The following is a 10,139-nucleotide window of genomic DNA, read 5'->3' as shown; positions in this document are numbered from 1 at the left end:
CAGGAGAGAAACCATAAAAAAAATTCTTGCATGTTTGTCAGCATTTGTTCTGTATTTTTCCAAAGTGCATTGATACTAAGCTCACTAAACACAGATACAATGTTCTGTGATTCCCTCCAATAGAACTTAGATAGTTTATAGGATAGCTAAATATAACTTACAGAATAAGCAATCAGCAGAAAATATAATGCAAACTTTCAACTTCATTTATTAAATGAAAGTCAAGGATAAAGAACATCTTACCTCTTAATGAAATCAAAGGCTATGGCTGCATTAAGTATTTTGTTTGAATGTTAAAAAGATTATGGACTGACCTTACATGAAAATATCTATAGATATGCAAATTCAAAGACACATATGCACTCTTAGTATACAACAAGCAAACTAGGCAGCCCAGATCTTAAGGACAGGGCAAAATTAGTAAATCTACTGGTAGGGCAATGGTAACCTAACTACAGTTCCTAGGCCAGAACCTTTCTGTCTTGCCTTATTCATTAAATCCTTAGCAAAACAAATGACAGTTAATGGGAAAATTGTTGGCAATCAACTGGAAAGATGAAGTGTCTTGCAATGATGATGCCTTATTCCACCTCACCCACCTTTTAACATCTATGCCAGAGGGGATATTATAATAGGATAGGCTACATATTACATCAAGACAAAAAAAGTTCAGAAAACAGAACTACTGTCAACAGGATTAGTCCCCTTTATCCCATAAATACAAGAAATCACCCTCCTTTGTTTCAGTGTACACTGGAAAACCCCCAAATACCTAAAGTTCAAGTTGCATCTGCTTTGGAATCCCTGATGACTTTTTGTTTTGTTTCTCTTTCAGAAATTTCTGTATAGAAGCCCCAAGCAACTAGGAAGGCAATTCACTGGCTGATTTAATGGCACAAGGTAACCTATACAAATTATTCTTCTGTGAGAATGTTTTCTCCAGAAAGAAAACCCCAAACCACCCCCCAAGCACACACATTTGCTTCTATTCTAAACCAAAAAAGCTAGTCAGCCAGGCTCAGCCGATGAAATAATTTCTTCCATATTTTATGTATATGAATACCAAGACTTGTTTCCTTGATGTACACAACCATCTGGTGCTTAAAAGAAGTACCTGGCGCTCAACTACCACCAGAGCAAGAAGGATGTCTATGCATCTCTACACTTCTCCCCAGTGCCACAGCGCAGGAAGGTTTCTGGTGTAGGGCCATTCAGTGGCCTGAGATCAAACTGTCTTTGCACTTAGCACAGCTAGTCCAGCTGTTGGGATCTTGGTTTAGAGCTTACTAGAGTCATTATAACATAAAATAGCCTGAGCAAGGATCAGAATTTTGACTAATTTATCTTAAGGATAAATCTCAGTCATCTTGAGTTATGTGACATTATGTGTATAAGTTGTCTTCAGCAATTTCATTTTTACATGCAGGTTTCTCATTAACACCACATGTGTCTGCCTTACAACTGAAAAAGGACTAAGGCCTTTTGACTAATATTGTGGAAGAGGACTTCACAGATGAGGGTATGGTTTTTTCTCTGCCAAGGAGATCAGATGTGACTATACAAGACTATGCAAGACACTCAGTAGTTTTGCTTTAGTTTCCTCTTTTCAAAATCCTTCAAAATTTTTGTATAGACAAATGCAAGAACAACTAGGAGAATTTCACCGACTAATGAGATGAGGAAACATATCTAGAAAGAAAACAACAACATCTTTTATTTTAGGATTATTTTATACTCGGCTTACAAATGTTGCCATGCTAACTGTTGAAATTACAATTATCTATGCTGAGTATGCATCACCTATGATTTAATTTTTTGATATATAAGCTGAAGGACTTCTGCCATTTCTGAAAAATGTCAAAGAAAATACAGCTTGCGCAGATAAGCAGTTGCTGTACATTAGAAACACTCAAGTTCCCAGTTATCATTTTAACAAGTATTATTGTGTATATAAAGGACATGTAAATAAAATGGGAATTCTAAAAAGATAATGGAATACTTTATGCTTTTTATCACGTTCTTAATACTGCTTTTATATTACTAAATTACACAATTTGAAAATATATCACAAAATATTTCTACTGTAGAATAAAAACAAAAAATACAAACATTTTAGATTAAACTAGCTGTTTTGCTTTATTCCATTTAGAAAGGGGAGATGTTATACAAACCGGAGCTTAATCTATTGAAAGCTTCTGATGCAGTTAAGCTTAGCATGTCATTTTGTAATTTAATAAAAGATGCATCTGAAAGAGAATGTTGACACTTCTCACATACTGACATATTTCAGATCATACCAATAACATAAACAGTGTTTATCTGCTCAGTGTTACAACTGAATTCTTAACAGTTCAGAAGTGTTTCAGAGTCAAAAAATGAGAAAGCATTCAGCTTTGCCCTCACCCTCTTTTGTTTTAAAATGCTTCATTTATAGTGATTTTAATGTAACTTTTCAGACATAGTCATGTAACGGATGACATATACCATACCTTAAATGTAGAAAGTCCGTAAAGTCTTGCAGTGTGAACAGTCACTTGTGAAATATTTGTAATGTTAGATATAAAATCCTCAAGGTATTTACAGGCTTGTTCCAGGTGTGTTGTGTTTATGATGATTTGAACAAGCTACAAGAGACAAAACATTTTTATAAAAATCCTTTTTGTATCACCCATTGTCATTTGATTTTGTAAATGGTTACTTCTTTCAGCAACAATGCTACTAGAAATTAATTACAGTATTTCAGGCTACCACCTATTACCTGTTAGTTTTCAAGTTTGCTTTCAAATACCACCAAGGAGTAATACTATAGTTTACATACAAATTATGCCATTTTAAAAATGAAGACTGCAGACACCTACTCAGTGAAATAAATCCAATTGATATTTTAGAATTTAAAAAGGGAGAATGAAGAAAAATACTGCCGAAAGCAAATCACTAATTTGTACCATAAAAATAATTTAAAAAAAATTACCACTTTAAAAAAAATATTTCACAATATTGTCTGCAGAATGATGCATTCCAAAGTTAGTGAATTTCAAACTTAAGGTTGTCAACTCCTTCCCCTCCCATTAATGGTAACAATCTGCTTGTACATGATATAAATGTTTTTATAAGCAGGACCTGCATTCACATTCAGTTCACAAATTAGACAATGTACACAACGCATAGTAACTGGATCAGTCAGTATATTACCTCTTAATTCTTACTGCATATTGTCTGTTTTAGTGAACACTAATGTAACGCTTGGTAAAAAAAGTTTTCTCTTTTTAACACTTTTCTCATAAAACATATTGACTTGATAATGAAACACCTCAAAAAATACTAGTGAATTTATTTTCATATCCTTGAAAATATTCCCGTACCAATTTCAAGAACATATCAGAAAAATTGTAGGGCTTGTCTTACTAACATGGCAATATATGATTTATAGAGTTCTTTCCACTTCTTCTTCTTTGATTTCATCTATACAAGAGGTTCTTGCAGTTTAAAAACAACATTCAGTAAGACATAACACTGCTTTAATGGCAACAGTCAGTCTAAGACCTTCTCAGCATGTTTCAGTAGGTACCTGCTGTCTCCTGACACCGCATGTACCTGCAGTGAATGTTCAGAGCGATTCACTGTCTCATCCTGTCTTACTCTGTCCAATAAACAAATTAAACTAAGAGTCCTGATGAAGAAACACCATGCACAAACCTACTAAAATACTTTAATTGCAATTACTATAGAAAAAGTTTCATGTGTTAAAGTGAACTTGAAATTTTAGATTTCTTGATCTGCTAGGGTTACTCTGAAACTTCACAGAGTTCATGAGAGAGATTTTCTTCCCTCCCCCCCCCCCTTTTTTTTTTAATAGGAAAAAAGTAACTCAATGTGCTACTAATCGCTAGACAGGAGCAGAACACATGAACCATGCTCTGTGTGCAACCAAAGAAATGAGTCTTTGGCTTATTTCTTGCAAATCTCTGTTTATCATACAAGAAACAGAACTCTTCCGTTGCCATCTGTCTCTCAAAAGGCATCCCTGTGTAAATTTACTTCCAAGGAGACCCAACACTGTATTGTTATTATTTATGTAACAGATATTGATGCTTTTTTATACTTCATCTTTCATCTCTTTAAATTTTGCATTTTAAAGCAAACACTACTTGTTTTTCTTACACAAATCTTAATACCACAGTGTATCTACATCTACAAGAATGGTTTTAGCACTACCTGTTTTGAGTATGTGTTTTTAAACTTACCTCTGTTAAACCTATATGAGGCTTTTTAATTAGGTTCTGTAAACAACTACTTAGAGTTCTTGTAAGCAGCAAATTTGTAGATTTTCTGAGCATATCATCTATTTCTGTTGAGCTGAAAAAAAAGTTTAGTTTTATAACTATGCTGTACATGACAATACTGCCACAGTAATTTTTTTCCCTGCAAAGGAAACTTCTCATGTTGAGAATTCCCTATGTGCATTTAATTTCTGGTTGCTCCAAGTGTTCTGTGATCTAACACACAGAACACCTCTTTCACTTACCAAGTTATCCATTAACTGAATTTCAACACTGAAGCAAAATCTGTTATTTTTAGATTTTGGACATGTTTATTGACACAGCAGTTTGGAAAGAGCAATTTGTGGGTTTTAATGAGTTACTAAGGAGGTCAACATGTGCTCATTAGTACGTGTAAATTATAAACAGTATCAATTAAGAATGTGTGAAAGTGAGTCATTTACATCTTTAACAGTGCAGAAATGGGTGACCGGCCACGAATATCTTCCAGATTTCTGATCTATGAATGTTATTTTATGTAATTAAAACGAAGCTCTTGAAGGCCACAAGAGGAAGGGAAATAGGAGAATTGTGGTGTCTTCCATCAGAAAAAGGTGGGATGGAAGAGGGAATGAGCATGCAGACAGCATGTTTTGTTGCAGAAAAAAATAATTGTTAAGAAAATTCAAAGCACTGAGAAGCGAAAGATCGTTCGAAGTAATCAGGGATGCTACACAATTATTTCTGAAATTATCAGTACCAAAGCAGATTTTCCAAATCTTACTTGCTTTGTTAAATAAATAAAATCTCTAGATTATTCAAACCAGTCAATACTGTTTAAAAAAACCTAGCAGTGTTTTAGACTGCTTACCATGTCAAGCTACATTCATCCATATAGACATACACATAATGAATACAATATATATACGCATATGAAATATATGCTATAGCATTTGGAATCATAGATTAAATATAAATAATTATATATGTAAATTATATGTCAGTTATGAACCAAGCACAGCTAGCAAGTACCAAAAAAAAAATATTTCCATTTTAGTATCAATTTTTAGGTCACCTGGAAGTTACAGATTACCTTATAGTCACATTCCTGATACTTTAAGCTTACCTGCGGTGAAGTGACTCTGAAAACTTAAGGCTTGCATAAATAAATTCCTTAACCTGGATATAAATCTGAGGCACTGATTGAGACATTGGAAGCTTCTTTGGAAAGGATTGCTGTGAATATAAAAGATAGTATTATCTTACCCTTGAAATGGATTCAAAGAAGAGCTTGGCATTAAATACAACAATTAGAAAGCCACTTAACACTATCAATACTTTAATCTATCTTAAGCTTTTCTGTTTTTCATCAAATACAAAGTGGTATGCATCGAGCTTACTTCTACATCTGTTTAAATAGCTTACAATCAAAATAGAACTTTATCACTTATTTAAATTACAATAAAGTTTGGAGACTTTATGTAATTTAAGATCTCTCCGTAGAAAGCAATTTACAAACACACATTAAAAAACAGGTCTCAAACCACTTTTAATCTGAATGAACAAGACAGATGTAAATGGGATGAGAGGTTCAAAAATGCAAATTTTTTTTTGCCAAAGAAAGCAGTGAAAGAAAAAATAGGTTTGAGAAATTCAATACATCTGGGATTTTCAAAGCATCTTGAGAATGTTTAGGCATGTATATTTACTATCATATATTTACTTCCTTCTCAATGGTCACAAAACCAAGGATGTTTGAATTCTCTTCAACAATTTGGATTAAAATGTGGGAAATACTAGTAGCCTGCAAGAATAAAATTATGCTTCTTACTTCATTTTAAAGCTGATATTGTATTTGGAAGGACAAAAAGAAAGAAATTCAATTAAATCTACACATACCAAATAGGTATTTCTGCATTGAATACATAATTTTTGAAATCTGCAAAACAATTAGTTTTCTGTTTACTCTATGACTAATGCATGAGAAAAATAATTAACAACTGGTATCATCCTTGGAGAATTCCATTTCTCTAAAAAAAAGAAAAGTATAATCAACAGCAGCTTAACATTTATGTATTAAAAAAACCCAGACAAAAAAGATTACCTTGACATTCTCCTGATCATACCTCTTTATTTAATATTAGGTAGTGTGGCAAATGTGTGGTGTAAGTGCCAGGCTTTCGTGTCATTCAACAATCATAGCAAATACTTTTTTAACAATAAAATATACTTCGAAAATGTGTTAATCTGATTTAAGCAATTAATTTTTACAGATAAAACAAGCGCTATTACAGACAACTATTTTGGATCATCACAATATTCTGTCAGTAAGGCTCAAGTTTCAACCTTCATATATTCATCAAAGAGATGTAATTCTTTATCCTCTACGGTGCCTAGCCAATACAGGATGACACAACACTTTTTGTCTGATTATTAGAGTAGATAGCAAGAAAAAAAAACCCAGAGCTACAACCAATTGTTTCACTTCTGAATACAGCAAGGGAGTAAAATTAGGTGATATAATCAAACCATGTTTGGCACATTTAATCTAAACAGCAGAGTGCAGACAAGACTGCTTCGTCCAGTCAGATTGGAATTGGTATGCTAAATATCTAGTAGGTTCTGATCATAATTCTGTCTAACATGCTGCAAGCAACTTCTATGATAAACTTACCTGTAAAATGTGAAGGTGATTCACCCTAACCTACAGTTAAAAATGAGACACTCCCTCACGTTCATCTCTTTTTATACTAAATGGAGAGAAACAGACATTTTCAAAGGTGACATTCCCCTTAATCTGTAAAAGGCATCAGAGAAGCATCAAATGGAATCAGCCCTCTGGGGTCCCTATTCCTCTCTATCAACTGCATAGGCTCCTTCAGTGACTCGCCTGAACTTAACACTTTTTTTTGTTTTTAAACATAAAAATGTAGATTAAATTAAACCAACCAATAGGACCTCCCAGTGCCTTATAACCTGAGGCAACAACAGAGATGTGAAGTGGATGAGATTATAAACAGCAACCAACAGAAGTGATGCTGGAGCATTTAAAGTTTCCCCTCCATGTGGATTCCCTGCTCTCTAATAACACACAAGGTAATACTGCAGTCTTTCTTTCAACAAGGACACTTAATGATTCTTTCTCCTCTATTCCACTGCCTAATTGAAGAAACTTTCAGGAACTCAATTATCTTTGAGACTTCTGACCCTTTGCTAAATTTGGCTGAAGTCAACTAAACTGCTTCAAAAGTTGCTAGGACACAATAAAAAAAAAAAAACCCTGAGACTTCCTTATTTCTAATTATGTCCTTCTGTGTTACATACAGATTTCAAAGCTCTTTTCAGAGATATGTAAAAAAAAAGTTTTCCCTGCTTTACAGATGAATTAACAGGGACGGAGAGATGTGAAGTGACTTACCAGCACCACACAGTTGGTCAATGATAGAGTTGGGAACAGAACCCAACCCAATTCCCAGCTTTACTCTCAAGTTTACAAGCCCAAAAACTAAGCATCAGTGAGATTCTGCCCATAAAATATCTACAAAAAATGCTGCTTACTATGAAATAGAAATCCCTGTGTCATAAACCAAAATGGAAATTGTGGGGTACAGAGAATACATTTCCCTTCTGGTGAAATAAGAGCTGAAGCTTTTTATTAATCATACACATATGTAACTACACATGCCCACACAAGTAATGTCCACACACACATGCTAATACATCAGACAGACTGACAGAGGCTAGCAGATAAAATTATTTAGTGCAAGTTAAAAATCTCTGCAATTTATTAGCAAAATATGTCATGCTAAATAGTATCCGAGGTATGGTATACCTCCAATGCCGTAAGGAATTTCCATTCTGTTTATTTTACTTTAGTATTACAATGACTAAGTAAATGAATTTGACAGAGGAAAGCATCCAGAAAGCACTCTGGAGTCTTATTCAAAAATCAGCATAAAACTCATCTTTAATTTTTCATCTTCACTGCAATACTGTATTAATGACATGCAGCTGTTGTACTTGCCTCAGAAATCCCTGTTGAATCATACAATTAGAGTATCTTTTTACTTTCGCAGATATCTGTAGCAATGGATTGTGTATAAACCAGCTTCCCTCTACTATAGTTAGTCCCACTGTCATGTGGTTCTTAGATTTAGTTCCCCTCTACAAAGTCCATCATGAGTCTGTTATTTCTTCCTCAGTATTACCAAAACCATATTTGAATAGCAGAACATATTAATCACCTTTCTGTGAAAGGAGTTTGTAGTGAAAGAATGGCTGAGGCTATGAAAGAACATCCTATTGGAACACTAGTAAGGCAGAATTATTTACAGTCCCTTCATGTTTATTTTGCTCCACATGCTCAAACACAAATAATTACATTTAAAAGTGAAATACAGAAGTTGCTATTGACCCCTGTTTTACATGTATTTTTGCAATACTACAACATATAATATACGAGTTACTAAACCCAATGAGTTGCAACAGAATTTAACTAATTAAAGACAGACTGTATTATAATTGCATAAAGATTGTATTAATTAAACTGTACTATTAATTTGTTTACAAAACAATGGGTTTCATTATTCAAACATCAGAGCAAATGACTAAAGCTTTAATTTTCATATTTACTTATGACTAGATAATTACACATAAAGAGGGTGATTTAGCCTCTTAATCTACCTAGGTTTTCAAATTTTAATTGCTTTTTATTTATAAAAATCATTACTGTCCCAAGTGTCCTTAATTGGATTTTGGCAAACTTTAATAACATAAAACTTTTCCTTACCGTATCAAGTTCTGGATCTTGAAAAGGAAATTTGCTTATAACTATTTTGTATTCCTCTTCATTTGCTACAGGAATGGGGCTGTAGTTGTCCCCTTCAAAAATATCCCTGGTGAATTAGTTAGTAAAGTGAGAAAAATTTAGGACATGTAACTTATTTACAGTATTTTCCAGTGTTAAAACACATAAATGAATATAAATTTTACTACCACACTTAGATGTGCAGCTTCAAAAAGTTATGAGCTGCAATTATCATAATTTCAGACATCCAAACTATTTTTAGATGAATTTGAAAGTACCCTGTATATGCTAACTCTTTATACTGTGTCCAGTCACAGAGAAAAAAATAGCTGAAAGCGTTTTAACATGTATGACTTAAAGTATAATACAGCAAAGGAACTTTAGATCAACTAGTCTACTCCAGGGTAAAGCATAATGAGATATTTATCAATTACAGTAGCCTACACGAAAGTAGGTATTTGGAGTGCCTCACTTAGGTACCACAGCTACATACAGCCAATGGAGACGATTCAGAGAACTTCAACTAGGTGTATGGCCACAGCATTATTTAAGTACCCTCTGGACTTTTCTACTAGTCAAATGACTATACTAGGAGTCTGGAGAGCTTGAAAACTTAAAGTGGTCAATTTAATTTTAAGGTTTTCTGTAATACAATGTAACACATTTTATGGTAAACAGCTTCTGCACATTTAGACATCACACCCTCTCCACAAACAGGCTTTGGAGTACAGTCCCAGGCTGCTGTATTCCTAGGTTTACAATTTACTCAATCAAATGATTCCAAGAAATAGGTGGAAACCAACCTGCATTAAAAACCCATGAAGACATACTGGCAATGTCAGTAGTCTGTCAGGGAGATATGCGTATCAGCTAACTGTAAACATTAAGATAACCTAAATTAGGAACCTAATGCCCTATTGCAATGGCCCAGAATTATTTGGGCCCTAATGAAGAAACACAGACCTCTCTCCTGCATGTTTCTCCAATAATGTCCCTTTGGAGACCTTCCTTCTCTCCATTAACTACAGAAGCAGCACTCAATGGCTTTTCTCCTAAATATTAGTTACATGTGA

At 33.8% G+C, this 10,139-nt stretch overlaps 1 protein-coding gene across 1 annotated transcript in view; it reads right to left on the bottom strand.

Moving 5' to 3' along the window:
• EXOC6 (exocyst complex component 6) overlaps positions 1-10,139 on the bottom strand; it is a gene marked incomplete at its 3' end in the record, with an annotated part of 49,766 nt that overhangs the window by 19,648 nt on the left and 19,979 nt on the right. Inside the window, exons 13-16 of the mRNA XM_009700915.1 lie at positions 9,049-9,154; positions 5,386-5,495; positions 4,245-4,356; positions 2,490-2,624 (exon numbers count right to left, since the gene is read on the bottom strand). Of these exons, the coding sequence (XP_009699217.1) occupies positions 2,490-2,624; positions 4,245-4,356; positions 5,386-5,495; positions 9,049-9,154 (463 nt within the window). The remainder of the gene's footprint in view (positions 1-2,489; positions 2,625-4,244; positions 4,357-5,385; positions 5,496-9,048; positions 9,155-10,139) is intronic.

Source organism: Cariama cristata, unplaced genomic scaffold (assembly GCF_000690535.1).
Source record: "Cariama cristata isolate BGI_N322 unplaced genomic scaffold, ASM69053v1 scaffold28215, whole genome shotgun sequence".
Lineage (NCBI taxonomy): Eukaryota > Metazoa > Chordata > Aves > Cariamiformes > Cariamidae > Cariama > Cariama cristata.
This window is presented reverse-complemented; position numbering and strand designations above follow the sequence as displayed.